The 27344-nt window shown below is 46.9% G+C and overlaps 1 protein-coding gene across 2 annotated transcripts; it reads right to left on the reverse strand.

Annotated features, from left to right (window-relative positions):
- Positions 1 to 1625: 1625 nt before the first annotated feature.
- atp6ap1a (ATPase H+ transporting accessory protein 1a) lies at positions 1626 to 24573 on the reverse strand. Of its 2 annotated transcripts, none has more exons than XM_046344841.1 (10): positions 24375 to 24573; positions 17573 to 17699; positions 16540 to 16808; positions 11796 to 11836; positions 11575 to 11660; positions 7604 to 7777; positions 2771 to 2928; positions 2611 to 2661; positions 2271 to 2508; positions 1626 to 1976 (listed from the first exon to the last, which is right to left on the reverse strand). In XM_046344841.1, the coding sequence occupies exons 1-10, from the start codon at positions 24497 to 24499 to the stop codon at positions 1767 to 1769; spliced, it is 1479 nt and encodes a 492-aa protein (XP_046200797.1). In that variant the 5' UTR covers positions 24500 to 24573; the 3' UTR covers positions 1626 to 1766. The 2 variants fall into 2 exon arrangements, with proteins under 2 accessions (XP_046200797.1, XP_046200796.1); XM_046344840.1 differs by having other exon boundaries at positions 7604 to 7780; positions 24375 to 24572.
- Between the last annotated feature and the right edge of the window lie 2771 nt (positions 24574 to 27344).

Consider the following 27344-nt stretch of genomic DNA (forward strand, 5'->3'; position numbering starts at 1 on the left):
TGAATAGAGCCGAAGCAGCATATAGACTGGGATTCACCCTGAACCATGTTTAGGCAGAGTCTTTATTTACAGCATATAGAGCCCGAAGCAGCATATAGACTGGGATTCACCCTGAACCATGTTTAGGCAGGGTCTTTATTTACAATATTCTGAAAAGTGAAAACATACCTGTGTGTGTGTGTGAGGGGGAGGGGATCACAGAAGCACAACAGTAGCACAGGACCGGAGACATTGTTATAATAGATTAATCCTCTACGAATGATAGAGGACCAGACAACAGCATCTTCAGTTCAACAGGAAGTCAATTTAACAGCATCATCAGTAACATAAACCACAGAACAATCAATAAAAGAAACGCCTCTCCTTGTTCACAGTAAACACAGAGGGTCATCTAACCCCCTGGTCATCACCCACCTAACCTCTGACCCCTAATACCTGACTGTCTGGTCAAGAGGTGTGTCCAGAACATTCTGACCTGATCCATGGGGGTCTCAACCTTCCCTCGTAGCAACATTTAACTGTTAAGTCACATTGTAAACCTCATAGTAACATTTAAATGTTAAGTCACATTGTAAACTTCATAGTAACATGTATATATTGATGTAACTTCATGGTACCACTGTGTCCCTTCAGTTCCATTGAAGCATAGAATAACTCCCTGTTACACCGAACATCTAAAAACACACAAAACAACCCTAGTGAAACCCAGTCTGCTACTGAAATGTCACCCCTACCAGGGTCCATAGGGCCACACCCATAGGGCTCTGGTTAAAAGTAGTGCACTAATATAGGGAAAAGGGTGCCATAAGGCTCTGGTTAAAAGTAGTGCACTATATAGGGAATAAGCCATTTCAGAAGCAGTCCTAGTTGACCTATACACTACTACACTAGGCTGCTATAGACACAATCACAAGGTCAAACATGTTTTACTAATAAAATACACATCATATAGCTGCTATTCATGTAGAGAACAACATGGGCTGATAATAATAACATCATATAGCTGCTATTCATGTAAAGAACAATATGGGCTGATAATAATAACATCATATAGCTGCTATTCATGTAGAGAACAACATGGGCTGTATTGACTAAACATGATAATTTAGAATCTTTACAGTAAGTTAACAAAAACGATGGACAGACGCACTCTTCCCTTCAGTAACAGAAATATTCGGCCCCTACCCCCCCCCGTCCTCCGGCCCCTACCCCCTTTCGCCCCCCTCCCCCCCTCCGCCCCCCCCCGGCCCCTATCCCCCCTCCTCCGGCCCCTATCCCCCTCCTCCGGCCCCTATGGCCCCTACCTCCCTATCCCCCCCTCCTCCTACCCCCTACCCCCCCTCCTCCTCCGGCCCCTACCCACCGTCCTCCGGCCCCTACCCCCGTCCTCCGGCCCCTACCCTCCTCCCTCCTCCTATCCCCCTCCTCCCCCCTATCCCCCCCCTCCTCCGGCCCCTATCCCCCCCCTATCCCTCCCCCCTCCTCCGGCCCCTATCCCCCCTCCTCCGGCCCCCCCCCTCCTCCGGCCCCTATCCCCCCCCTCCTCCGGCCCCTACCCCCCTCCTCCGGCCCGTTGCTATGGTGACTAAAGGAATGATCTCAATAAGTAGTGTAAGGTATGTGTGTGTGTGTGTGTGTGTGTGTGTGTGTGTGTGTGTGTGTGTGTGTGTGTGTGTGTGTGTGTGTGTGTGTGTGTGTGTGTGTGTGTGTGTGTGTGTGTGTGTGTGTGTGTGTGTTTGGGGCATTATTTGCTTGTGGTATGTGTGTTAGTCAGTCTGTGGTACGGAGATAGCAGGTCCCTTGGGGTCATCAAAACGGTCCATGGTGTGTAGCTGCATGATCATATGGAGGCCGTAGGTCAGGACCATGAGCATCAGTAGACTGGTGAGCAGTCCCATCCAGATACCAGGACTGAAGAACCCTGCACAGTCACTGGCATAGGAGAACTCTCCCCCTGCCACGTTGAAACCCTGGATCTAGAGGGGGGTGGGGAGACGGGAAAGAGTGATAGAGGGGGGTGGGGGAGAAGAGAGAGAGAGAGAGAGAGGAGAAAGAGCACGGAGGAGGGGGATAGGGAGAGAGAGAGAGGGGAGACATGAGAGAGTGATAGAAGGGGGTGGTGAGAGAGAGTGATAGAAGGGGGGTGGTGAGAGAGACAGAGAGACGGGAGAGAGGGGAGAAAGAGCAACAGTAGAAAGTGTGTTAACGGTCAGCTTGTATTGTACCGTCTGGTTTCAGACACACTGCAAACCCAGAAACACAGACCCTACCTGGAAGTCAGTGAAGGAGACCCTCCACTGGTTAGCAGGGTCTTTGGAGGTGCGCGGAACCAGCAGGGGGTATCTGAAGTTAGTGACTGACTGACAGCGGTAGGAGTACTCAGCCGGCGCGTACACGTTACGGCTCCCGTTAAACGTTGCTTTCTGACCGTCGTATTCTATCTCCACGGCGTCTAACGTGAACCAGCGACGAGCTGACACCTTGTAGTGGCGCTGGGACATGGCAAACCTGGAGACACACACACACACAATGAGTTCAAATGTCTTGGTTTGTAACAGTGTGTGTGTGTGTGTGTGTGTGTGTGTGTGTGTGTGTATCCAGTCAACTCACACTAGTTTGAAGGAGCGATGTCCCAGGATATTCTCATAGTTTAGAACCAGACTGACAGACAAGAGATGAAAGAAACATATTTTATTACAAAGAAAAACATAATTCATTCCCACGTTCAACAAGGCTGCTGTTCCCATGGTTCCAGCACGAAACCCCTGACCTGGAGTGTGATTGGTTGCAGAGGGAGCCCTGGAGCCTAGGGGTCACGCCCTCTCCAAAGGTCAGAGAGGTGAGGTCGTGTCGTTCCCAGCGACCACCACGGAGCACGCTCACGGTCAGGTTCTCCGCCCACAGCATGATACAGCCGGCTCCGCCCTCCTGGAGAGAGGAGATCAGAAATAAATCCTCATCTCTTAAAGGTAGAATCAGCACAAAGAAAACAGCTGTATCTGGCCGACTGCCACAACAATGAAGAGCATGAAATGAGGCTAAACTTCTCTGCTGCTCTGTTACCCCGTTACAATACCACCACCTACTGCTCTGTTACCCCGTTACAATACCACCACCTACTGCTCTGTTACAATACCACCACCTACTGCTCTGTTACAATACCACCACCTACTGCTCTGTTACAATACCACCACCTACTGCTCTGTTACCCCGTTACAATACCACCACCTACTGCTCTGTTACCCCGTTACAATACCACCACCTACTGCTCTGTTACAATACCTACTGTTACAATACCACCACCTACTGCTCTGTTACCCTGTTACAATACCACCACCTACTGCTCTGTTACCCTGTTACAATACCACCACCTACTGCTCTGTTACCCTGTTACAATACCACCACCTACTGCTCTGTTACCCTGTTACAATACCACCACCTACTGCTCTGTTACCCTGTTACAATACCACCACCTACTGCTCTGTTACCCCGTTACAATACCACCACCTACTGCTCTGTTACCCTGTTACAATACCACCACCTACTGCTCTGTTACCCCGTTACAATACCACCACCTACTGCTCTGTTACAATACCACCACCTACTGCTCTGTTACCCCGTTACAATACCACCACCTACTGCTCTGTTACCCTGTTACAATACCACCACCTACTGCTCTGTTACCCTGTTACAATACCACCACCTACTGCTCTGTTACCCTGTTACAATACCACCACCTACTGCTCTGTTACCCTGTTACAATACCACCACCTACTGCTCTGTTACAATACCACCACCTACTGCTCTGTTACCCTGTTACAATACCACCACCTACTGCTCTGTTACAATACCACCACCTACTGCTCTGTTACCCTGTTACAATACCACCACCTACTGCTGTTCTGTTACAATACCACCACCTACTGCTCTGTTACTGTTACAATACCACCACCTACTGCTCTGTTACACAATACCACCACCTACTGCTCTGTTACCCTGTTACAATACCACACCTACTGCTCTGTTCTGTTACAATACCACCACCTACTGCTCTGTTACCCCGTTACAATACCACCACCTACTGCTCTGTTACCCTGTTACAATACCACCACCTACTGCTCTGTTACCCTGTTACAATACCACCACCTACTGCTCTGTTACCCTGTTACAATACCACCACCTACTGCTCTGTTACCCTGTTACAATACCACCACCTACTGCTCTGTTACCCTGTTACAATACCACCACCTACTGCTCTGTTACCCTGTTACAATACCACCACCTACTGCTGTTACCCTGTTACAATACCACCACCTACTGCTCTGTTACAATACCACCACCTACTGCTCTGTTACCCTGTTACAATACCACCACCTACTGCTCTGTTACCCTGTTACAATACCACCACCTACTGCTCTGTTACCCTGTTACAATACCACCACCTACTGCTCTGTTACAATACCACCACCTACTGCTCTGTTACCCTGTTACAATACCACCACCTACTGCTCTGTTACCCTGTTACAATACCACCACCTACTGCTCTGTTACCCTGTTACAATACCACCACCTACTGCTCTGTTACCCTGTTACAATACCACCACCTACTGCTCTGTTACCCTGTTACAATACCACCACCTACTGCTCTGTTACCCTGTTACAATACCACCACCTACTGCTCTGTTACCCTGTTACAATACCACCACCTACTGCTCTGTTACCCTGTTACAATACCACCACCTACTGCTCTGTTACCCCGTTACAATACCACCACCTACTGCTCTGTTACCCTGTTACAATACCACCACCTACTGCTCTGTTACCCTCTTACAATACCACCACCTACTGCTCTGTTACCCTGATACAATACCACCACCTACTGCTCTGTTACAATACCACCACCTACTGCTCTGTTACCCCGTTACAATACCACTACCCACTGCTCTGTTACCCTGTTACAATACCACCACCTACTGCTCTGTTACCATGTTACAATACCACCACCTACTGCTCTGTTACCCTGTTACAATACCACCACCTACTGCTGTTACCCTGTTACAATACCACCACCTACTGCTCTGTTACCCTGTTACAATACCACCACCTACTGCTCTGTTACAATACCACCACCTACTGCTCTGTTACCCTGTTACAATACCACCACCTACTGCTCTGTTACCATGTTACAATACCACCACCTACTGCTCTGTTACCCTGTTACAATACCACCACCTACTGCTCTGTTACAATACCACCACCTACTGCTCTGTTACCCTGTTACAATACCACCACCCACTGCTCTGTTACCCTGTTACAATACCACCACCTACTGCTCTGTTACCCTGTTACAATACCACCACCTACTGCTCTGTTACCCTGTTACAATACCACCACCTACTGCTCTGTTACCCTGTTACAATACCACCACCTACTGCTCTGTTACCCTGTTACAATACCACCACCTACTGCTCTGTTACCCTGTTACAATACCACCACCTACTGCTCTGTTACCCTGTTACAATACCACCACCTACTGCTCTGTTACCCTGTTACAATACCACTACCTACTGCTCTGTTACCCTGTTACAATACCACCACCTACTGCTCTGTTACCCTGTTACAATACCACCACCTACTGCTCTGTTACAATACCACCACCTACTGCTCTGTTACAATACCACCACCTACTGCTCTGTTACCCTGTTACAATACCACCACCTACTGCTCTGTTACAATACCACCACCTACTGCTCTGTTACAATACCACCACCTACTGCTCTGTTACAATACCACCACCTACTGCTCTGTTACCCCGTTACAATACCACTACCTACTGCTCTGTTACCCTCTTACAATACCACCACCTACTGCTCTGTTACCCTGTTACAATACCACCACCTACTGCTCTGTTACCCTGTTACAATACCACCACCTACTGCTCTGTTACAATACCACCACCTACTGCTCTGTTACCCTGTTACAATACCACCACCTACTGCTCTGTTACCATGTTACAATACCACCACCTACTGCTCTGTTACCCTGTTACAATACCACCACCTACTGCTCTGTTACAATACCACCACCTACTGCTCTGTTACCCCGTTACAATACCACCACCTACTGCTCTGTTACCCTGTTACAATACCACCACCTACTGCTCTGTTACCCTGTTACAATACCACCACCTACTGCTCTGTTACCCTGTTACAATACCACCACCTACTGCTGTTCTGTTACAATACCACCACCTACTGCTCTGTTACCCTGTTACAATACCACCACCTACTGCTCTGTTACCATGTTACAATACCACCACCTACTGCTCTGTTACCCTGTTACAATACCACCACCTACTGCTCTGTTACCCTGTTACAATACCACCACCTACTGCTCTGTTACCCTGTTACAATACCACCACCTACTGCTCTGTTACCCTGTTACAATACCACCACCTACTGCTCTGTTACCCTGTTACAATACCACCACCTACTGCTCTGTTACCCTGTTACAATACCACCACCTACTGCTCTGTTACCCCGTTACAATACCACCACCTACTGCTCTGTTACCCCGTTACAATACCACCTACTGCTCTGTTACCCTGTTACAATACCACCACCTACTGCTCTGTTACCCCGTTACAATACCACTACCTACTGCTCTGTTACCCTCTTACAATACCACCACCTACTGCTCTGTTACCCTGTTACAATACCACCACCTACTGCTCTGTTACAATACCACCACCTACTGCTCTGTTACCCCGTTACAATACCACTACCTACTGCTCTGTTACCCTGTTACAATACCACCACCTACTGCTCTGTTACCCCGTTACAATACCACCACCTACTGCTCTGTTACCATGTTACAATACCACCACCTACTGCTCTGTTACCCTGTTACAATACCACCACCTACTGCTCTGTTACCCTGTTACAATACCACCACCTACTGCTCTGTTACCCAGTTACAATACCACCACCTACTGCTCTGTTACCCCGTTACAATACCACCACCTACTGCTCTGTTACCCTGTTACAATACCACCACCTACTGCTCTGTTACCCTGTTACAATACCACCACCTACTGCTCTGTTACAATACCACCACCTACTGCTCTGTTACCCTGTTACAATACCACCACCTACTGCTCTGTTACCCTGTTACAATACCACCACCTACTGCTCTGTTACCCCGTTACAATACCACCACCTACTGCTCTGTTACCCTGTTACAGCACCACCACCTACTGCTCGGTTACAATACCACCACCTACTGCTCTGTTACCCTGTTACAGCACCACCACCTACTGCTCTGTTACCCAGTTACAGCAGTGTGAAGAGTACCATGTACTCTGGCAGATTTTTGGGGCGAGTGCAATGTCTTGTATCACTCTCATTTACAAGAGTTGTTTACAATATCCTGGTGAGTCTCAGTTGATTATTTCATAGTGTATTTATTATCCAACTAAAGAGGTTCTTTACCTGCAGTGTGTGTGTGTGTGTGTGTGTGTGTGTGTGTGTGTGTGTGTGTGTGTGTGTGTGTGTGTGTGTGTGTGTGTGTGTGTGTGTGTGTGTGTGTGTGTGTGTGTGTGAACCTTATACTCCACTGGTGGGTAGACTCCTGTCCTGTCTGATGTCCTGTCGTTGACCTTCTTCTCTGCCCTTTCCTTCTCCCTCTGTCTCTCTCTCTCCCTCTTTCTGTCTCCGTACTGCAATAGAGAGCGCCCTCCTCTTACACCAGCCTCCATATCCATTGAAATAGATGGCACCTGCTAGAGAGAAGGAAAGAGAGATGGTTAACAGGATAAGTCAAATGGTGACTATCCAGGAAAACAATACAAACAGGTGTGTGTTTGTGCATGAATCTGGTTCACTGACAATACAAACAGGTGTGTGTTTGTGCATGAATCTGGTTCACTGACAATACAAACAGGTGTGTGTTTGTGCATGAATCTGGTTCACTGACAATACAAACAGGTGTGTGTTTGTGCATGAATCTGGTTCACTGACAATACAAACAGGTGTGTGTTTGTGCATGAATCTGGTTCACTGACAATACAAACAGGTGTGTGTTTGTGCATGAATCTGGTTCACTGACAATACAAACAGGTGTGTGTTTGTGCATGAAGTTCCAGTGAGGGGAAATCTTAACTCTACAACATACAATGACATTCTAGACGATTCTGTGCTTCCAACTTCGTGGCAACAGATTGGGGAAGGGCCTTTCCTGTTTCAACATGACAATGGCCCCCTGTGCGCAAAGCGAGGTCCATACAGACATGGTTTGTTGAGATGGATGTGGAAGAACTTGACTGGCCTGCACAGAGTCCTGACCTCAACCCCATCGAACACTTTGGGATGAATTGGAACACCAACTGCGAGTCAGGCCTAATCGCTCGGGGCGGCATCGTAGCCTAGTGGTTAGAGCGTTGGACTAGGTTGCAAGTTCAAACCCCCAAGCTGACAAGGTACAAATCTGTCGTTCTGCCCCTGAACAGGCAGTTAACCCACTGTTCCCAGGCCGTCATTGAAAATAAGAATTTGTTCTTAACTGACTTGCTTGGTTAAATAAAGGTAAAATAAATATAACATCAGTACCCGACCTCACTAATGCTCGTGGCTGAATGGAAGCAAGTCCCTGCAACAATGTTCCAACATTGAGTGGAAAGCCTTCCCAGAAGAGTGGAGGCTGTTACAGCAGCAATGTTCCAACATCTAGTGGAAAGCCTTCCCAGAAGAGTGGAGGCTGTTATAGCAGCAATGTTCCAACACCTAGTGGAAAGCCTTCCCAGAAGAGTGGAGGCTGTTATAGCAGCAATGTTCCAACATCTAGTGGAAAGATTTCCCAGAAGAGTGGAGGCTGTTATAGCAGCAATGTTCCAACATCTAGTGGAAAGCCTTCCCAGAAGAGTGGAGGCTGTTATAGCAGCAATGTTCCAACATCTAGTGGAAAGCCTTCCCAGAAGAGTGGAGGCTGTTACAGCAGCAAAGGGGGGGGCCAACTACATATTAATGCCCATGATGTTGGAATGAGATGGATTCTCAAATCGTTTGTGTTTATATACACACATACACACGGGATATGTCGGGTGATTGTGGAGGCCAGGTCTTCTGATGTAGCACTCCATCCCTCTCCTTCTTGGTCAATAGGCCTTACACAGCCTGGAGGTGTGTTTTGGGTCACGACAGTCCCACTAAGCCCAAACCAGATGGGACGGTGCATCAGTGCAGAATGCTGTGGTAAACATGTTGGTTAAGTGTGCCTTGAATTCTAAATACATCTACACAGACAGTGTCACCAGCAATGCACCAACCCACCTCCTCCTCCATGCTTCACGGTGGGACCCACACACCTCCTCCTCCATGCTTCACGGTGGGACCCACACACCTCCTCCTCCATGCTTCGTGGTGGGACCCACACACCTCCTCCTCCATGCTTCACGGTGGGACCCACACACCTCCTCCATGCTTCACAGTGGGAACCACACACCTCCTCCTCCATGCTTCACAGTGGGAACCACACACCTCCTCCTCCTCCATGCTTCACGGTGGGACCCACACACCTCCTCCTCCATGCTTCACGGTGGGAACCACACATGCAGAGATCCTCCACCTCCATGCTCTCACAGGTGGGAACCACCTCCTTCATGCAGGATCCGTTCACCTCCTCCTCCATGCTTCACGGTGGGAACCACACACCTCCTTCATGCTTCACGGTGGGACCCACACACCTCCTCCTCCATGCTTCACGGTGGGAACCACACATGCAGAGATCCGTTCACCTACTCTGCGTCTCACTAAGACCTGGGGGTTGGAACCAATAATCTAAATATTAGACTCATCAGACCAAAGGACAGATCTCCACCGGTCTAACGTCCATTGCTCATGTTTCTTGGCCCAAGAAAGTCTCTTCTTCTTATCGGTGTCCTTTAGTAGTGTTTTCTTTGCAGCAATTCGACCATGAAAGCCTGATTCAACAGCCTCCTCTGAACAGTTTATGTTGAGATGTGTCTGATACTTAAACTCTGAAGCATTTATTTGGGCAGCAATTTCTGAGGCTGGTAACTCTGATGAACTTATCCTCTGCAGAAGAGGTAAGTATAGGTCTTCCTTTCCTGTGGCGATCCTCACGAGAGAGAGTTTCATCCCAGCACTTGATGGTTTTGGTGACTGCACTTGAAGAAATGTTCAAAATGTTCCCATTTTTTCCGTCTTGTCTGACCTTCATGTCTTAAAGTAATGATGGACTGTCATTTCTCTTTGCTTATTTGAGCTGTTCTTGCCATAATATGGACTTGGTCTTTTACCAAATAGGGCTATCTTCTGTATACCACCCCTACCTTGTCACAACAACTGATTAGCCAAAATGGATTGATGAGGAAAGAACAAAGGAGAAATGCTCACTAACAGGGATGTAAACTAATCTGTGAACAACATTCGAGAGAAAAGCTTTTTGTGATTCGGGAACATCTCTAGGATCTTTTATATTTCAGCGCATGAAACATGGAGACCAACACTTCACATGTTGTGTTTATGTTCTTCTTCAGTAGAAATCAAATGTGACTTGAGGACAACAATGTTTGTTTCCAAAATTAGGGCTGTTTTTATAAAGAAGTTAAATCAGCTTGCCACGATACTAAGGAATATGTCGATACTGGTATAGTCCCGGCCCTAACACGTAACTGGTATAATCCCGGCCCTAACACGTAACTAACTGGTACAGTCCCGGCCCTAACACGTAACTGGTACAGTCCCGGCCCTAACACGTAACTGGTATAGTCCCGGCCCTAACACGTAACTGGTATAGTCCCGGCCCTGAAACGTAACTGGTATAGTCCCGGCCCTGAAACGTAACTGGTATAGTCCCGGCCCTGAAACGTAACTGGTATAGTCCCGGCCCTGAAACGTAACTGGTATAGTCCCGGCCCTGAAACGTAACTGGTATAGTCCCGGCCCTGACACGTAACTGGTATAGTCCCGGCCCTGACACGTAACTGGTATAGTCCCGGCCCTAGCACGTAACTGGTATAGTCCCGGCCCTAGCACGTAACTGGTATAGTCCCGGCCCTAACACGTAACTGGTATAGTCCCGGCCCTAACACGTAACTGGTATAGTCCCGGCCCTAACACGTAACTGGTATAGTCCCGGCCCTAACACGTAACTGGTATAGTCCCGGCCCTAACACGTAACTGGTATAGTCCCGGCCCTAACACGTAACTGGTATAGTCCCGGCCCTGAAACGTAACTGGTATAGTCCCGGCCCTGAAACGTAACTGGTATAGTCCCGGCCCTAACACGTAACTGGTATAGTCCCGGCCCTAACACGTAACTGGTATAGTCCCGGCCCTAACACGTAACTGGTATAGTCCCGGCCCTAACACGTAACTGGTATAGTCCCGGCCCTAACACGTAACTGGTATAGTCCTGGCCCTAGCACGTAACTGGTATAGTCCTGGCCCTAACACGTAACTGGTATAGTCCCGGCCCTAACACGTAACTGGTATAGTCCCGGCCCTAACACGTAACTGGTATAGTCCTGGCCCTAACACGTAAGCACACACTTACCCGTGAGGGTCTCATTGCAGTGTAGACGGCAGTGTAGGGGACAGACTGGCTCTTCATAATGTTCATCACCTGTCCAATCACCTCATCTACACAGACACACACAAAGTTAGTCTTCAGCAATCTGGATCATGCTGTTAGAAGGAACACAGTGAATGAGGGGTGATTTTTGTCCCAGCAGAGCCACCGTACAGTAGAACTATAGACCAATATAGAACACTCACCATTCCCACTGAGAACCTCCTTCACGGACATCAGATCGGCCCTGTTAGAAACCACACCCACAATCAGATGGACCACACCCATGTAAAGACAAACCACCCCCACAACCAGACAGACCACACCCATATTCAGAAGAGAAAAAAAATAAGAAAAAAACATTTCCCCTTCATTCATTTATCATGGCCATTTATCATGGCCGCCATTACAACTAAAACGTTCAGGCATTGGGCTCCCATTGATTTAGTTATGTTTGAGTCACTCAGATACATTGGGGCAAAAACGTATTTAGTCAGCCACCAATTGTGCAAGTTCTCCCACTTAAAAAGATGAGGCCTGTAATTTATCATAGGTAAACTTAAACTATGACAGACAAAATGAGAAAAGAAAAAAACATCCAGAAAATCACATTGTAGGATTTTAATGAATTTATTTGCAAATTATGGTGGAAAATAAGTATTTGGTCAATAACAAAAGTTTATCCCAATATTTTGTTATATACGCTTTGTTGGCAATGACAGAGGTCACTAGTGAGAATGTGCCTATACATATGGACAGGGCTTCATTGAAATATGGACAGGGCTACTGGACAGGGCTTCATTGAAATATGGACAGGGCTACATTGAAATATGGACAGGGCTTCATTGAAATATGGACAGGGCTACTGGACAGGGCTACATTGAAATATGGACAGGGCTACATTGAAATATGGACAGGGCTACATTGAAATATGGACAGGGCTACATTGAAATATGGACAGGGCTACATTGAAATATGGACAGGGCTACATTGAAATATGGACAGGGCTACATTGAAATATGGACAGGGCTACATTGAAATATGGACAGGGCTACTGGACAGGGCTACATTGAAATATGGACAGGGCTACTGGACAGGGCTACATTGAAATATGGACAGGGCTTCATTGAAATATGGACAGGGCTACATTGAAATATGGACAGGGCTACATTGAAATATGGACAGGGCTACATTGAAATATGGACAGGGCTACATTGAAATATGGACAGGGCTACTGGACAGGGCTACATTGAAATATGGACAGGGCTACATTGAAATATGGACAGGGCTTCATTGAAATATGGACAGGGCTACATTGAAATATGGACAGGGCTACATTGAAATATGGACAGGGCTACATTGAAATATGGACAGTAACACCCTGTATATAGCCTCCACATTGACTCTGTACCGTAATACCCTGTATATAGCCTCCATATTGACTCTGTAGCGGTACCCCCTGTATATAGCCTCCACATTGACTCTGTACTGTAATACCCTGTATATAGCCTCCACATTGACTCTGTACTGTAACACCCTGTATATAGCCTCCACATTGACTCTGTACCGTAATACCCTGTATATAGCCTCCACATTGACCCTGTACCATAATACCCTGTATATAGCCTCCACATTGACTCTGTACCGTAACACCCTGTATATAGCCTCCACATTGACTCTGTACCGGTACCCCCTGTATATAGCCTCCACATTGACTCTGTACCGTAACACCCTGTATATAGCCTCCACATTGACTCTGTACCGTAATACCCTGTATATAGCCTCCACATTGACCCTGTACCATAATACCCTGTATATAGCCTCCACATTGACTCTGTACCATACTACCCTGTATATAGCCTCCACATTGACCCTGTACCATAATACCCTGTATATAGCCTCCACATTGACTCTGTACCGTAATACCCTGTATATAGCCTCCACATTGACTCTGTACTGTAATACCCTGCATATAGCCTCCACATTGACTCTGTACCGTAACACCCTGTATATAGCCTCCACATTGACTCTGTACCGTAATACCCTGTATATAGCCTCCACATTGACCCTGTACCATAATACCCTGTATATAGCCTCCACATTGACCCTGTACCATAATACCCTGTATATAGCCTCCACATTGACTCTGTACCATAATACCCTGTATATAGCCTCTACATTGACTCTGTACCGTAATACCCTGTATATAGCCTCCACATTGACTCTCTACCATAATACCCTGTATATAGCCTCCACACCCCCCTGTATATAGCCTCCACATTGACTCTGTACCGTAATACCCTGTATATAGCCTCCACACACCCCTGTATATAGCCTCCACATTGACTCTGTACCGTAATACCCTGTATATAGCCTCCACACCACCCTGTATATAGCCTCCACATTGACTCTGTACCGGTACCCCCTGTATATAGCCTCCACATTGACTCTGTACCGTAACACCCTGTATATAGCCTCCACATTGACTCTGTACCGTAATACCCTGTATATAGCCTCCACATTGACCCTGTACCATAATACCCTGTATGACTGTAAGTCGCTTTGGATAAAAGCGTCTGCTAAATGGCATATATTATTATTATTATTATTATATAGCCTCCACATTGACTCTGTACCATAATACCCTGTATATAGCCTCCACATAGACTCTGTACCGTAACACCCTGTATATAGCCTCCACATTGACTCTGTACCGTAATACCCTGTATATAGCCTCCACATTGACCCTGTACCATAATACCCTGTATGACTGTAAGTCGCTTTGGATAAAAGCGTCTGCTAAATGGCATATATTATTATTATTATTATTATATAGCCTCCACATTGACTCTCTACCATAATACCCTGTATATAGCCTCCACACCCCCCTGTATATAGCCTCCACATTGACTCTGTACCGTAATACCCTGTATATAGCCTCCACACCCCCCTGTATATAGCCTCCACATTGACTCTGTACCGTAATACCCTGTATATAGCCTCCACACCACCCTGTATATAGCCTCCACATTGACTCTGTACCGTAATCTGTACCAACAATTTTTTATTTTTTATTTGTAATAATGACAATTGCAACAATACTGAATGAACACTTATTTTAACTTAATATAATACATCAATAAAATCAATTTAGCCTCAAATAAATGAAACATGTTCAATTAGGTTTAAATAACGCACAAAAACAGTGTTGGAGGAGAAAGTAAAAGTGCAATATGTGCCATGTAAGAAAGCTAACGTTTCAGTTCCTTTCTCAGAACATGAGAACATATGAAAGCTGGTGGTTCCTTTTAACATGAGCCTTCAATATTCCCAGGTAAGAAGTTTTAGGTTGTGGTTATTATCGGAATTCTAGGACTATTTCGCTCTTTTCCATTTGTATTTCATTAACCTTTGACTATTGGATGTTCTTATAGGCACTTTAGTATTGCCAGTGTAACAGTATAGCCTTCATCCCTCTCCTCACTCCTCCCTGGGCTCGAACCAGGAACACAACAGCCAACATCGAAACAGCGTTACCCATGCAGAGCAAGGGGAACAACTACTAGAAGGCTCAGAGCGAGTGAAGTTTGAACCGCTATTAGCGCGCACCCTGCTACCTAGCTAGTCCTTTCACATCGGTTACACCAGCCTCATCGCGGGAGTTGATAGGCTTGAAGTCATAAACAGCTCAATACCTGACACACAACAAAGAGCTGCTGGCAAAACGCACGAAAGTGCTGTTTGAATGAATGCTTACGAGCCTGCTGCTGCCTACCACCGCTCAGTCAAGACTGCTCTGTCGAGCAATGATACACACCGCATCGATTATATGCAATGCAGGACACGCTAGAAAAAAACCTAGTAATATCATCAACCATGTGTAGTGAACTAGTGATTATGACTGATTGATTGATTGATTGTTTTTTATAAGATACGTTTAATGCTAGCTAGCAACTTACCTTGGCTTACTGCATTCGCGTAACAGGCAGTCTCCTTGTGTAGTGCAACGAGAGGCAGGTTGTTATAGCGTTGGACTAGTTAACTGTAAGGTTGCAAATATTGTATCCCCCGAGCTGACAGGGTGAAAGTCTGTCGTTCTGCCCCTGAACAAGGCAGTTAACCCACTGTTCCTAGACCAGTTAACCCACTGTTCCTAGACCAGTTAACCCACTGTTCCTAGACCAGTTAACCCACTGTTCCTAGACCAGTTAACCCACTGTTCCTAGACCAGTTAACCCACTGTTCCTAGACCAGTTAACCCACTGTTCCTAGACCAGTTAACCCACTGTTCCTAGACCAGTTAACCCACTGTTCCTAGACCAGTTAACCCACTGTTCCTAGACCAGTTAACCCACTGTTCCTAGACCAGTTAACCCACTGTTCCTAGACCAGTTAACCCACTGTTCCTAGACCAGTTAACCCACTGTTCCTAGACCAGTTAACCCACTGTTCCTAGACCAGTTAACCCACTGTTCCAGGCCGTCATTTAAAATAAGAATGTGTTCTTAACTGACTTGCCTCGTTAAATAAAGGTAAAAATAAAGGTGTAAAAAATATATATAAAAAATAAATAAAACATTATTATTTTTTTTATCAGCCAAATCGGTGTCCAAAAATACCGATTTCCGATTATTATGAAAACATGAAATCGGTCCTAATTAATCGGCCAATCCGATTAATCGGTCGACCTCTAGTCAGTAAGCATTTCACTGTTAGTCTACACCACCTCCTACGTTAGCTTAATTGCCCACTCATATTGTACATAATTACAGGTTATATTTCATTCAAATCTGAAAACACTTGGCAATTACATCAAAATACTGTCTTTGTGGCTGAAAGGATGGTCTTTAAAAATAAACTACTTAGTCACCGCTGCTGAAAACAATAGTTGGGGAACCACTGTAACCTATATAAAAGTGACCAGTGAGATAAACAGAATCAGAACTGTACCCGGTGCTGTAGGGTAGTCTGAAGACCAGCAGGGCGGGGGTAGAAGCATTGAGGCGTAGCTGGCTGAGCATCTCTGGGTCCATGTAGAGAGGAGAGGTGTCTAATTGGTCCTGGAGTTGACCAATCACAGCATTGGATGCTTGCCAGGCCACGGTAGGCAGGACCAACGGGGAAGGGCTGGAGAGGAGCGCCCCCTCTAGGTTAGGGAAGGCACTGTCCTGCTTGTTGCCAAATGCCCCTCCGTACATGGTGAAGTCCTCAATACTCATCTAGAGGGAGGAGACAAACAGTAAGAAAACTAATATACAGGTTACTATGGTAGGATTGTGTGGTGTGTAGTATATGGGTTACTAAGGTAGGATTGTGTGGTGGTGTGTAGTATACAGGTTACTAAGGTAGGATTGTGTGGTGCATCGTATACAGGTTACTAAGGTAGGATTGTGTGGTGTGTAGTATACAGGTTACTAAGGTAGGATTGTGTGGTGTGTAGTATATGGGTTACTAAGGTAGGATTGTGTGGTGTGTAGTATATGGGTTACTAAGGTAGGATTGTGTGGTGTGTAGTATATGGGTTACTAAGGTAGGATTGTGTGGTGTGTAGTATATGGGTTACTAAGGTAGGATTGTGTGGTGTGTAGTATACAGGTTACTAAGGTAGGATTGTGTGGTGTGTAGTATATGGGTTACTAAGGTAGGATTGTGTGGTGTGTAGTATACAGGTTATTATATTATTACTAAGGTAGGATTGTGTGGTGTGTAGTATATGGGTTACTAAGGTAGGATTGTGTGGTGTGTAGTATACAGGTTATTATATTATTACTAAGGTAGGATTGTGTGGTGTGTAGTATATGGGTTACTAAGGTAGGATTGTGTGGTGTGTCGTATATGGGTTACTATGGTAGGATTGTGTGGTGTGTCGTATATGGGTTACTATGGTAGGATTGTGTGGTGTGTAGTATATGGGTTACTAAGGTAGGATTGTGTGGTGTGTAGTATACAGGTTACTAAGGTAGGAGTGTGTGGTGTGTATTACCTTGTCCTGCAGGAAGAGCAGTACGTTGCGCGGGGATGACCCCAGGGCGGTCTGCAGGTATGAGCTCAGCTGAGTGACACCCACTATGTGACCAGCAGCAGGAACAGCCTGAGACGGCAGACCAGACCTGACATCGTTCAGGAGGGACCAAACGTTACCAAACAGAGTGCAACAGGGACTTCAACTGAAAAGAGGACATGTCTTGACCAGCAAACCGATGCTGAATTTCCAAATAGAATACAACTTTGTCAATTGGTTAGAATGGAAACTTGGCTTCTGCCTTCCCCAACACCCCCAGATACACAATTGGTCACAGTAAAAAGCAGCCCTATTGGTTTGGGTTACACAATCAAGGGTAGTTTGTGTCTTGGCTACTCGGCCCGTCAATGGGATGCTGGTTCAAACTCCTCTTAATCTCCCCTCAAATGAACAACAAGAACATATGTAGAATTTCCGTAAGGAAGCGTCTCTATGTTATAGCCTGAACCAGTATCTGGGCAGAGAGGAGACCATGAATGACCAGTCCATTCTCTGCTCAGTTAGCTACAGCTCTGAAAGCTTGTCAAAATACTGTGCCCTCCGAAAAAAACAATACCCCCTTCACATATTCCACATTTTGTTGTTACAGCAGGAATTCAAAATGGATTAAATAAATACAGATTTTCACCCATCTACACACAATACCCCATAATGACAATGTGAAAACATGGTTAACATTTTTAGCTAATTTATTGAAAGTGAAATACATAACTATCTAATTTACATAAGTATTCACACCCCTCAATACAATCACATGTTGCAGCTATTAGGGCAGTGTCTTTCTGGGTATGTCTAAGCTTTCCACACCATTCTTTTTTAAATTCTTCAAAACGGTTGTTGATCATTGCTAGACAGCCATTTTAAAGCCATATACCTTCAAGCCGATTAAAGTCTAAACTAACTAGGCAACATTCACTGTCTCCTAGGTCAGCAACTTCACTGTATATTGGGCCTTGTGTTTTTAAATTATAATTCCAATCATTTTGTTCGAGAACAGAACCACTATTTCTATCCATTTTGTTCCACTGTTACTAGCAGCAAAATAGGATTAAGTTCAGAACCAGTTCAAACCAACCCCCCCCCAAATTACAGGTTTATATTGTTCCTTGTGTGTGCAGAGCAGCACCAGAATTGAAAACACATCTTACCTTTTTGCAGTTAATAAATCCAACGTGCAACATGATAACTAGGCTTATAGTATCCTTAACTAGCTCTGAAAAAGTTCATCCATTCTTCTCTAGCTAATAAAAATTCTCCCCATCTTCTGAATGAAGCTGGTAAGGTCAGCACAGTAGCCTATGCTAAGGTCAGCACAGTAGCCTATGCTAAGGTCAGCACAGTAGCCTGGGCTAAGGTCAGCACAGTAGCCTGGGCTAAGGTCAGCACAGTAGCCTATGCTAAGGTCAGCACAGTAGCCTATGCTAAGGTCAGCACAGTAGCCTATGCTAAGGTCAGCACAGTAGCCTGGGCTAAGGTCAGCACAGTAGCCTGGGCTAAGGTCAGCACAGTAGCCTGGGCTAAGGTCAGCACAGTAGCCTATGCGAAGGTCAGCACAGTAGCCTATGCTAAGGTCAGCACAGTAGCCTGGGCTAAGGTCAGCACAGTAGCCTATGCTAAGGTCAGCACAGTAGCCTATGCTAAGGTCACAACGGTAGCCTATGCTAAGGTCACAACGGTAGCCTATGCTAAGGTCACAACGGTAGCCTATGCTAAGGTCAGCACGGTAGCCTATGCTAAGGTCAGCACAGTAGCCTATGCTAAGGTCAGCACAGTAGCCTATGCTAAGGTCACAACGGTAGCCTATGCTAAGGTCAGCACGGTAGCCTATGCTAAGGTCAGCACAGTAGCCTATGCTAAGGTCACAACGGTAGCCTATGCTAAGGTCAGCACGGTAGCCTATGCTAAGGTCAGCACAGTAGCCTATGCTAAGGTCAGCACAGTAGCCTGGGCTTCGGAGGAGGAGGGGAATGTAACCCCCTCCCAAACACATAAAGATTTCCAGCTTTCAGGTAGACACTGGAACAAGTTTTGAATGACAGTTAGGGTTTTGCATAGACACTGTGTTGTGGGACCAGACAAGAAATGCCTGGAACATAAAACAGTGTTATTAACCGGTTCCCATGCGTTTAACATAACGTTCCGGAACAGTATGGATCACTTTCGTTCCAGGTTCCGTTTCTGTTCTTTGAACAAATGTTTGTTTGCGGATTCCTGTTCTGTTCCGTGAACCGGTGCCAACCACCTGCTCCCTCGTCCTTGCCGATGACAAGCAGAGCCAGAATTCGATGCAGCCACCACCAACACCATGAATCAAAATGGCGTAGCAGTGGGGATGTCTGTTTTGATCGTTTTGTCCCGTACGTTGTATACATCGTTTTTCTGTGTACATATTATATTTTAAATGTCATTTTCCATCTACGGACTGAACACTCTCCTGCAACCCGCCTCACCCAATATGGTCTGCTATTTTTACACTTTGGAACCAGAACACCCTTCTGAAGCTAGCCAGCTAACTAGCTACTAGCTAGAAGTTAGCCTGGAGCTAGCCTTGAACTAGGCCCATTTCCCGGCTAGCTGAAGAGATTCCATCAAGCTGGGCTTGAATTACCTTTTTTGCCAATTGGTCTGAACCCTTTGTTGCCGACATGGAGCTCAGCCGATCCATCACAACTGCTCTATTGACCGTCCGAGGGGGTTTCAACAGACTCTTGTTGCGAAGTCCACGAGGCATATCTGCTAGCCCCGGCCTGCTAGCTGTCTGAATCGCCTCCAGCACGCCTAGCTACTCACTGGGCCCTATGATCACTCGGCTACGCATGCCTCTCCCTAATGTCAATATGTCTTGTCTATTGCTGTTTTGGTTAGTAATTTTTGTCTTATTTCACTGTAGAGCCTCCAGCCCTGCTCAATATTCCTTAGCTAGCCCTTATGTTCCACCCCCCACACATGCAGTGATCGCGCTTGTCTTGAATGGTGCCTCTAGAGACAAAAAAAACCTCTCATCGTAACTCAATGCCTAGGCTTACCTCCACTGTACTCACATCCTACCATACCCCTTGTATGTACATTATGCCCTGAATCTATTCTACCATGCCCAGAAATCTGCTCCTTTTACTTTCTGTTCTGAACGTACTAGACGACCAGTCCTTAAACCTTTAGCCGTACCCTCATCCAACTCCTCCTCTGGTGATGTAGAGGTTAACCCAGGCCCTGCAGCCCCCAGCATCACTCTCATTCCCAAGGCCCTGCAGCCCCCAGCATCACTCCCATTTGTTTACTTCTGTAACAGTAAAAGCCTTGGTTTCATGCATGTTAATGTCAGAAGCCTCCTCCCTAAGTTTTTTTTATTCACTGCTTTAGCACACTCCACCAACCCGGATGTCCTTGCCGTGTCTGAATCCTGGCTTAGGAAAACCACCAAGATTCCTGAAATTTCCATCCCTAACTATAACATTTTTCGACAAGATAGAACTGCCAAAGGGGGCGGAGTTGCAATCTACTGCAGAGATAGCCTGCAGAGTTCTGTCATACTACCCAGGTCTGTACCCAAACAGTTCGAGCTTCCACTTTTAAAAATCCAACTTTCCAGAAACAAGTCTCTCACCGTTGCCGCTTGTTATAGACCCCCCTCGGCCCCCAGCTGTGCCCTGGACACCATATGTGAATTGATCACCCCACATCGATCTTCAGAGTTCGTACTATTAGGTGACCTAAACAGGGACATGCTTAACACCCCGGTCGTCCTACAATCTAAGCTAGATGCTCTCAATCTCACAAATCTTCAAGGAACCTAACCTGAGGATTAATCCTACTCCTCCGCCAGGGCGTCCAGTCTGCTCCTCTGAATAACCTGAGGATTAATCCTACTCCTCCGCCAGGGCGTTGAGTCTGTTCCTCTGAATAACCAGAGGATTAATCCTACTCCTCCGCCAGGGCGTCCAGTCTGCTCCTCTGAATAACCTGAGGATTAATCCTACTCCTCTGCCAGGGCGTCCACTGTGCTCCTCCGCCAGGGCGTCCAGTCTGCTCCTCTGAATAACCAGAGGATTAATCCTACTCCTCCGCCAGGGCGTCCAGTCTGCTCCTCTGAATAACCCAAGGATTAATCCTACTCCTCTGCCAGGGTGTCCACTGTGCTCCTCTGCCAGGGCGTCCACTGTGCTCCTCCGCCAGGGCGTCCAGTCTGCTCCTCCGCCAGGGCGTCCAGTCTGCTCCTCTGAATAACCTGAGGATTAATCCTACTCCTCCGCCAGGGCGTTGAGTCTGTTCCTCTGAATAACCAGAGGATTAATCCTACTCCTCCGCCAGGGCGTCCAGTCTGCTCCTCTGAATAACCCAAGGATTAATCCTACTCCTCTGCCAGGGTGTCCACTGTGCTCCTCTTCCAGGGCGTCCACTGTGCTCCTCCGCCAGGGCGTCCAGTCTGCTCCTCCGCCAGGGCGTCCAGTCTGCTCCTCTGAATAACCTGAGGATTAATCCTACTCCTCCGCCAGGGCGTTGAGTCTGTTCCTCTGAATAACCAGAGGATTAATCCTACTCCTCCGCCAGGGCGTCCAGTCTGCTCCTCTGAATAACCTGAGGATTAATCCTACTCCTCTGCCAGGGCGTCCACTGTGCTCCTCCGCCAGGGCGTCCAGTCTGCTCCTCTGAATAACCAGAGGATTAATCCTACTCCTCCGCCAGGGCGTCCAGTCTGCTCCTCTGAATAACCCAAGGATTAATCCTACTCCTCTGCCAGGGTGTCCACTGTGCTCCTCTGCCAGGGCGTCCAGTCTGCTCCTCTGAATAACCTGAGGATTAATACTACTCCTCCGCCAGGGCGTCCAGTCTGCTCCTCTGAATAACCTGAGGATTAATCCTACTCCTCTGCCAGGGCGTCCACTGTGCTCCTCTGCCAGGGCGTCCACTGTGCTCCTCTGAATAACCTGAGGATTAATCTTACTCCTCTGCCAGGGTGTCCACTGTGCTCCTCTGCCAGGGCGTCCAGTCTGCTCCTCTGAATAACCTGAGGATTAATCCTACTCCTCTGCCAGGGCGTCCACTGTGCTACTCCGCCAGGGCGTCCAGTCTGCTCCTCTGAATAACCAGAGGATTAATCCTACTCCTCCGCCAGGGCGTCCAGTCTGCTCCTCTGAATAACCCAAGGATTAATCCTACTCCTCTGCCAGGGTGTCCACTGTGCTCCTCTGCCAGGGCGTCCACTGTGCTCCTCCGCCAGGGTGTCCAGTCTGCTCCTCTGAATAACCTGAGGATTAATCCTACTCCTCTGCCAGGGTGTCCACTGTGCTCCTCTGCCAGGGCGTCCACTGTGCTCCTCTGCCAGGGCGTCCACTGTGCTCCTCTGAATAACCCAAGGATTAATTCTACTCCTCTGCCAGGGTGTCCACTGTGCTCCTCTGCCAGGGCGTCCACTGTGCTCCTCTGCCAGGGCGTCCACTGTGCTCCTCCGCCAGGGTGTCCAGTCTGCTCCTCTGAATAACCTGAGGATTAATCCTACTCCTCTGCCAGGGTGTCCACTGTGCTCCTCTGCCAGGGCGTCCACTGTGCTCCTCTGCCAGGGCGTCCACTGTGCTCCTCCGCCAGGGCGTCCACTGTGCTCCTCCGCCAGGGCGTCCACTGTGCTCCTCTGAATAACCTGAGGATTAATCCTACTCCTCTGCCAGGGCGTCCACTGTGCTCCTCTGAATAACCTGAGGATTAATCCTACTCCTCTGCCAGGGCGTCCAGTCTGCTCCTCTGAATAACCAGAGGATTAATCCTACTCCTCCGCCAGGGCGTCCACTGTGCTCCTCTGAATAACCAGAGGATTAATCCTACTCCTCTGCTAGGGAGTCCACTGTGCTCCTCTGCCAGGGCGTCCACTGTGCTCCTCCGCCAGGGTGTCCAGTCTGCTCCTCTGAATAACCCGAGGATTAATCCTACTCTTCTGCCAGGGCGTCCAGTCTGCTCCTCTGAATAACCCAAGGATTAATCCTGCTCCTCTGCCAGGGTGTCCACTGTGCTCCTCTGAATAACCTGAGGATTAATCCTACTCCTCTGCCAGGGTGTCCACTGTGCTCCTCTGAATAACCTGAGGATTAATCCTACTCCTCTGCCAGGGCGTCCACTGTGCTCCTCTGCCAGGGCGTCCACTGTGCTCCTCTGAATAACCCAAGGATTAATCCTACTCCTCCGCCAGGGTGTCCACTGTGCTCCTCTGCCAGGGCGTCCACTGTGCTCCTCTGAATAGCCTGAGGATTAATCCTACTCCTCTGCCAGGGCGTCCACTGTGCTCCTCTGAATAACCAGAGGATTAATCCTGCTCCTCTGCCAGGGCGTCCAGTCTGCTCCTCTGAATAACCCGAGAGCGAAAGGCTGGGAATTTACTGACTCTCAGAGGGAACTCTGTCACTCCAGATTGGATTGATGAACAAACTCGAAATATTATTTACAGTTAGCCCATGTAAACAGATCAGGTGGCTAAATAGGTAAACGTCCTGCTAGCTCGATGAGGACATTACCTAAACTACCTACATTTCATATGGCCAACATAATAGTACATTTCTTACTGGCTAGTGGCTTCACATATGAAATTGTCACGATATATATATATTATTTTATTATTGTCACGATATAACGTAGCTAGCTAGGTATCGAGCAAGCAAATACGTTAGGACAATATGAATATCCCCACTATGAGTATGAATGACAAGAGGTCATCCACCTTGCACGGCTAGAAACAACCCCATATCAGAGACCAAAACCAACCACACACCGCCCTTACCCTTCACTCGTCCACAGCATCAGCGGCACCTGTTCGTCACATCTCCCAGAAGAGAAGGTACACAACACGGCTAGAAATGTCGCCATACGGCCCCGACCAGACATCCTCCTCTGCTCAGCCGCCATCTTCCTCCGGAGTAGAAAGATGTTCTACTGTGGTACTACAGGGAATGACGAAGTGCCCGTCGCCCGCAGATCACCGGACCCAACCCGGTGTCTCATTGGACGCCTTTGAGTGGTAGCCGAGTGTAGCCGGAAGTCAACGAGTGAAGTCGGGGAGGTAAATATGCACGGACACCAACTCGATGTGACAATTCATGATATTTCTAGGAAACGTGACAGTAGATGGGTTTCCATTCCAATTGGCGACAGATTTTAATGTGAATATTCTAGAATCGGCATAAAGAAACGATGCGTACTTCCTCATCAGTGGTATTTTTATTTATTTAACGAGGCAAGTCAGTTAAGAACAATTCATATTTTCAATGATGGTATAGGAACAGTGGGTTAACTGGTCTAGGAACAGTGGGTTAACTGGCCTAGGAACAGTGGGTTAACTGGCCTAGGAACAGTGGGTTAACTGGCCTAGGAACAGTGGGTTAACTGGTCTAGGAACAGTGGGTTAACTGGTCTAGGAACAGTGGGTTAACTGGTCTAGGAACAGTGGGTTAACTGGCCTAGGAACAGTGGGTTAACTGGCCTAGGAACAGTGGGGTTAACTGGTCTAGGAACAGTGGGTTAACTGGCCTAGGAACAGTGGGTCAACTGGTCTAGGAACAGTGGGTTAACTGGCCTAGGAACAGTGGGTTAACTGGCCTAGAAACAGTGGGTTAACTGACCTAGGAACAGTGGGTTAACTGGCCTAGGAACAGTGGGTTAACTGGTCTAGGAACAGTGGGTTAACTGGCCTAGGAACAGTGGGTTAACTGGCCTAGGAACAGTGGGTTAACTGGTCTAGGAACAGTGGGTTAACTGGCCTAGGAACAGTGGGTTAACTGGTCTAGGAACAGTGGGTTAACTGGTCTAGGAACAGTGGGTTAACTGGTCTAGGAACAGTGGGTTAACTGGTCTAGGAACAGTGGGTTAACTGGCCTAGGAACAGTGGGTTAACTGGCCTAGGAACAGTGGGTTAACTGACCTAGGAACAGTGGAACAGTGGGTTAACTGGTCTAGGAACAGTGGGTTAACTGGTCTAGGAACAGTGGGGTTAACTGGTCTAGAAACAGTGGGTTAACTGGTCTAGGAACAGTGGGTTAACTGACCTAGGAACAGTGGGTTAACTGGCCTAGGAACAGTGGGTTAACTGGCCTAGGAACAGTGGGTTAACTGGCCTAGGAACAGCGGGTTAACTGGTCTAGGAACAGTGGGTTAACTGGTCTAGGAACAGTGGGTTAACTGGTCTAGGAACAGTGGGTTAACTGGCCTAGGAACAGTGGGTTAACTGGCCTAGGAACAGTGGGTTAACTGGCCTAGGAACAGTGGGTTAACTGGCCTAGGAACAGTGGGTTAACTGGCCTAGGAACAGTGGGTTAACTGGCCTAGGAACAGTGGGTTAACTGGTCTAGGAACAGTGGGTTAACTGGCCTGGGAACAGTGGGTTAACTGGCTTGTTCAGGGGCAGAACGATTTTTACCGTGTCAGCTCAGGGATTTGATATTCAAACTCCAAATTTTCTAAATTCACAGGAAATAAAACGACTTTTCTAAACTCTTTTTACCCAGAACACCCAGCTGGGGATGGTGATATAACTGAGTAGAACAATCCTTCTACACCAGACGGGTAACTTGTCCAGTAACTAGTCCAACACTCTAACCATGAGGCTATGTTGCCCTGCATGTTTCCACCAAATAGACTTGTTGCAGATACAAATCAGTGCGTGATACAAATACTGCACACGATAATGTAATTTTTCGCTTAAATTTGGACCAAATAAAACTCTAAAATTCAATATGTTTGCTTTGCATTTTGTCACAAAAACGGCTGTGTTTAATAATGCGTCTACTCTGCGCTCTAGTCAACAGTTTACAGATACAGTGAAACTAGTCTATCTGCAGGTTTATCTACATGATGAGATTATTATGGATAAGAGCGAGAATATTTTTATTTGTCAAACGGCTGTCAAGCATCGATCATCATGTCACCAGAATAAATCCCTCGATATTTATTGGAAAGCAGCATCAGGCTCATCACCGTGCACTTCCACCACCCTATGAAGTTAATCATCATGTATTTCATCGGTAGCCAAACAAACTGCATGGATTATATAGTCGTAGTGGGATGACCGCACAACATATATCACGCACAACATCATATCACGTGACTCCAAATGTCCTCCGATATGATCGTAACTATTCAATATTTGCGAATAAAGACGTTTCCACCGCAATTTCCCACATACTTAATTTTACGGACAATTGTTTTTCCAGCATCCAGTTTTTATGAGAGTAAAGTCACTGTCAAAAAATAATAATCAGGACAACTGTATGGAGCCACATAGCTGCCAAAAGGTTGCATGTAGGTATCTTTGGGATAGTATGAAAAGCCATACATACATTGTTAGAAGGATCGTAAGAAAAGCCATGCGTTAAACATGAAATGTAATAGTTAGATCTGTAAACCTACAAAATCCTATATTACGACTATGAATGAACATTTACACGTTCAATTCTTACTTTATCACTCCCTTCAATCGGTTACAGATCTTTTTTATGTGTACAAACTGTCAGGAATGTGGCATCTGCAAAGGACATGAACCAAACATTGCTAGTCGAAGTTGTCTAGTCAATAAAGCAACTCTTGCTTTGCAGCTTCTGGTTTAATTTCTAAAAAAGTCTAGCTTGTTTTAGACCTGCATTCAACAACGACGTTATACCAGTAGATGGCGTAGTAAAGGCTTGGACCTTCAGCGAATGACGTGTGAGAATGATGCTATAAAGACACAGAAGAGCCTTGTCTAGAATAACCGTCTGAG

Source organism: Oncorhynchus gorbuscha, linkage group LG03, assembly GCF_021184085.1.
Source record: "Oncorhynchus gorbuscha isolate QuinsamMale2020 ecotype Even-year linkage group LG03, OgorEven_v1.0, whole genome shotgun sequence".
In the NCBI taxonomy this organism is placed as follows: domain Eukaryota; kingdom Metazoa; phylum Chordata; class Actinopteri; order Salmoniformes; family Salmonidae; genus Oncorhynchus; species Oncorhynchus gorbuscha.

Bases quoted from the DNA above. Each gene is read 5' to 3' on its own strand.
- atp6ap1a (XM_046344840.1), bottom strand. From the start codon at position 24,499: ATGGCGGCTGAGCAGAGGAGGATGTCTGGTCGGGGCCGTATGGCGACA. The intron at 7,781-11,574 runs GTAAGTGTGTGC...CCTTCTCTCTAG, and splicing joins CTGCAATGAGACCCTCACGG to CAGGTGCCATCTATTTCAAT. The intron at 1,977-2,270 runs GTAGGGTCTGTG...ACCCCCCTCTAG, and splicing joins TCTCCTTCACTGACTTCCAG to ATCCAGGGTTTCAACGTGGC.